The sequence below is a fragment of the Buceros rhinoceros genome, unplaced genomic scaffold, assembly GCF_000710305.1.
Source record: "Buceros rhinoceros silvestris isolate BGI_N320 unplaced genomic scaffold, ASM71030v1 scaffold31606, whole genome shotgun sequence".
In the NCBI taxonomy this organism is placed as follows: domain Eukaryota; kingdom Metazoa; phylum Chordata; class Aves; order Bucerotiformes; family Bucerotidae; genus Buceros; species Buceros rhinoceros.
The window spans coordinates 2,055-4,497 of record NW_010419807.1 but is presented as its reverse complement, the minus strand read 5'-3'; the positions used below and the strand labels follow the sequence as shown (position 1 = coordinate 4,497).

Sequence of the window (2,443 nt, the reverse complement as noted above, 5' to 3'; positions counted from 1 at the left end):
AGAGCGTCTCTCTCTGTGTGTGGATGGCTCCTCCATGGTGGGTCACAGCACTATGTTGTACTCAGGGCACTTGTACCAGCTTCTGACTTCATTTCTTGCAGGACGTGGATCAAAGGGAGTTTGTGGAAGCAGATGACAGTGACATCAGTGACTTTGAGGTAGGTGAAGCACCAGGTATAAACTGCCAGGCTGAGCTGTTGAAATGTAACCTCCAGCCTCTTGGTGATGGGGTGAGAGCCTGCAAAATCAGATTTGCAGGACGTAACGACCCTGCCAGAGCGGGCTGTGTCCACTGCAGCCAGCTCCTGGGGCTGGACAGCGGGAGGTACAAAATGGAACCGGATGCACGGGGTAATGTTGCAGAAAGAGGAGGATCAGTTACACAGCCTGCCTTGACATCACTCGTCTCTCTCAGGACATGGATAAGTTGGAGACAAGTAGTGAAGAGGAGGAGGAAGAAGTAGAGAAGAAAGCCTCTCGCTCCAAACCTAAAGGGAAAACTCCCCTGAAAGGACCAGCCAGAAGAAAACGTCCCTACATCGAGATAGAGTATGAAGAAGAAACAGAGCCAAGCGCCAAGACAAAAGCAGCCTGAGTCCTCCCTGAGCTCTGTGCTCTGCAAGGAGACTCCAGAGCTGTCCTAAGAACTCCTTCCCGCTTCACTGCTCTCCCAGTACTCCCATCAGTCGTCTTCATTGACAAGAGAAGGGTGCCTGTCCCCAGCCCAGCCCGGGCAGCTGCAGCAGGGCTGTACAGTGCCCGCCTGCGGCACGGTTTGAAGCAAAGGGACTCCCCACCTCCTGTACAAGGCTCAGTGCTGCAGGGAGGAGCCTGGCCCGGGGCACTGCCACTCTGGCCAGAAGCTGGAGCTGCTGGCATGAGGCCAGGCCAGCAGATGAGCAGGTCTGGCTGGGGGAGGTATGGGGCGAACAGGCGGGATGAGACAGTTATAAATAAATAAGTTTTACTGTACAAACAGGAGGTGAGTGTTGCTCAGCGATGCCTCACGCGTGCTCCTGCACTTTCCTGATGCATTCCCGGACGCGGTTCTCCTCACAGCTGCTGCACACGCCTTCCAGCAGGACCTGCAACCAGAAAAGCGTCCCCTTCCAGTGCCTGGCACACGCAGGTTGGCGGCGTGGCGCACCCTCCCCAGCTCTCTGTTGGAGGAGAGTGACACAAAGCACCAGCAGATACCATCTAGTAGCTGGTATCTATGGTAGATAATGATCAGGTCACTTATCAAGTACTTATGCTGAGATGCTTTCCAAACACTGTTGGGCTGAGGCGGCTCTTGCAGGCTCCATGCTGGCCCTTCTGAGGCGGGAGGGACCTCTGCAGGGTCCCCGGCTCACCTTCACTCGCCCTTCAGAGCAGCGATCCAGCAGGATGAGGCAGTCGGTGGCCCCTTCGAGCAAGGCAGCCTTCACCGGCTCTGGCGTGGAGCCCTGGTCGGTGTGTACATCCCAGATCATCTTCAGCAGGGCTGTGAGGAGCACTGGCACTCTGCACGGCATCCTGCAGAGCAGAACGGCAACTGCCTTACGCTAAACGCTCCTCTCCAGGCAGGGAAAGCACAGCCCCGTTCCCAGACACTTCCACTCAGCTGCTGTTCGGTGTGGGGCAGGATTGCAGGCGGCCTGCGATGAGAACTGCTTCAGGGATGAGGCTGAGGAAGCCGCCTCGTTCCCTGTGCCCACTGCAGGGAGGACACAGCCCTGGACACAGAGGTGACCCTGGGACAGTGCCTGGGAGCGGGCAGCCTAGCTCACAGCACACACAGTTCTGCCAGGCACGGAACACAGGTTCCGTTTTTAGCCAAGCTGATCCTTCCGGAACAGGCAGGAGGGGATCGAAACGAAGAACCAGGTTAATTTTTGGGCCTGTTTTTTCAGCCAAGCAGCAACGCCGGTGATGCCTCCCTGGGACAGACCCTCCCTTAAGATTTCAGGGCCTTTTCCTCAAGGAAGAGTAATGGGTGCTGGAAGAGGGACAGGCTCAGGATACACGTCCCATAGCGTCTTTCTCCCCCTGTGGGTACCTGGGCCAGGCGTGCTCTATGGTGCACTGCAGTGTCTCCAGTATTCCCAGTCGGGCTTCTTCCCCTGGGCCATCACAGACCTCCAGGTAGCCCAGGATAACCCGCTCCAGCCTCCTCAGGTGCCGCACGATCAGGATGCCAAGTCTGCTGATGTGAAGAAATGGACACTGAGGAGGGAGGTGGACACCAAGGCCACAGCAAGTCCCTGCAGGGCTGCGGCTCTCACCTCCGCACAAAGGCAGGCAGGGTTCTGGCGTACACCCGCCGCAGCGCGAGGCGGTGCTCGGCCTCCATGTGGGTCAGAACCAGCTGCAGCACCTCGTCACAGGGGGTGGTCGGTCTGGCCTGCGCCTGCTGCCGCTGGGCTCGCTCCCGGATGGGACCCAGGTCCAGCAGAACCAG

The 2,443-nt window shown here is 58.1% G+C and overlaps 2 protein-coding genes across 2 annotated transcripts in view; one reads left to right on the top strand and one right to left on the bottom strand.

The window, feature by feature from the left end:
- Positions 1-595, top strand: part of MAK16 (MAK16 homolog (S. cerevisiae)) — a gene marked incomplete at its 5' end in the record, with an annotated part of 2,276 nt that extends 1,681 nt beyond the window's left edge. The window contains 2 exons of the mRNA XM_010139087.1: positions 102-158; positions 416-595. Coding sequence (XP_010137389.1) covers positions 102-158; positions 416-595 — 237 coding nt within the window. The remainder of the gene's footprint in view (positions 1-101; positions 159-415) is intronic.
- Positions 596-951: 356 nt separating this feature from the next.
- TTI2 (TELO2 interacting protein 2) overlaps positions 952-2,443 on the bottom strand; it is a gene marked incomplete at its 5' end in the record, with an annotated part of 3,536 nt that continues 2,044 nt past the window's right edge. Inside the window, 4 exons of the mRNA XM_010139086.1 lie at positions 952-1,085; positions 1,356-1,518; positions 2,042-2,185; positions 2,268-2,395. Coding sequence (XP_010137388.1) covers positions 1,005-1,085; positions 1,356-1,518; positions 2,042-2,185; positions 2,268-2,395 — 516 coding nt within the window. The remainder of the gene's footprint in view (positions 1,086-1,355; positions 1,519-2,041; positions 2,186-2,267; positions 2,396-2,443) is intronic.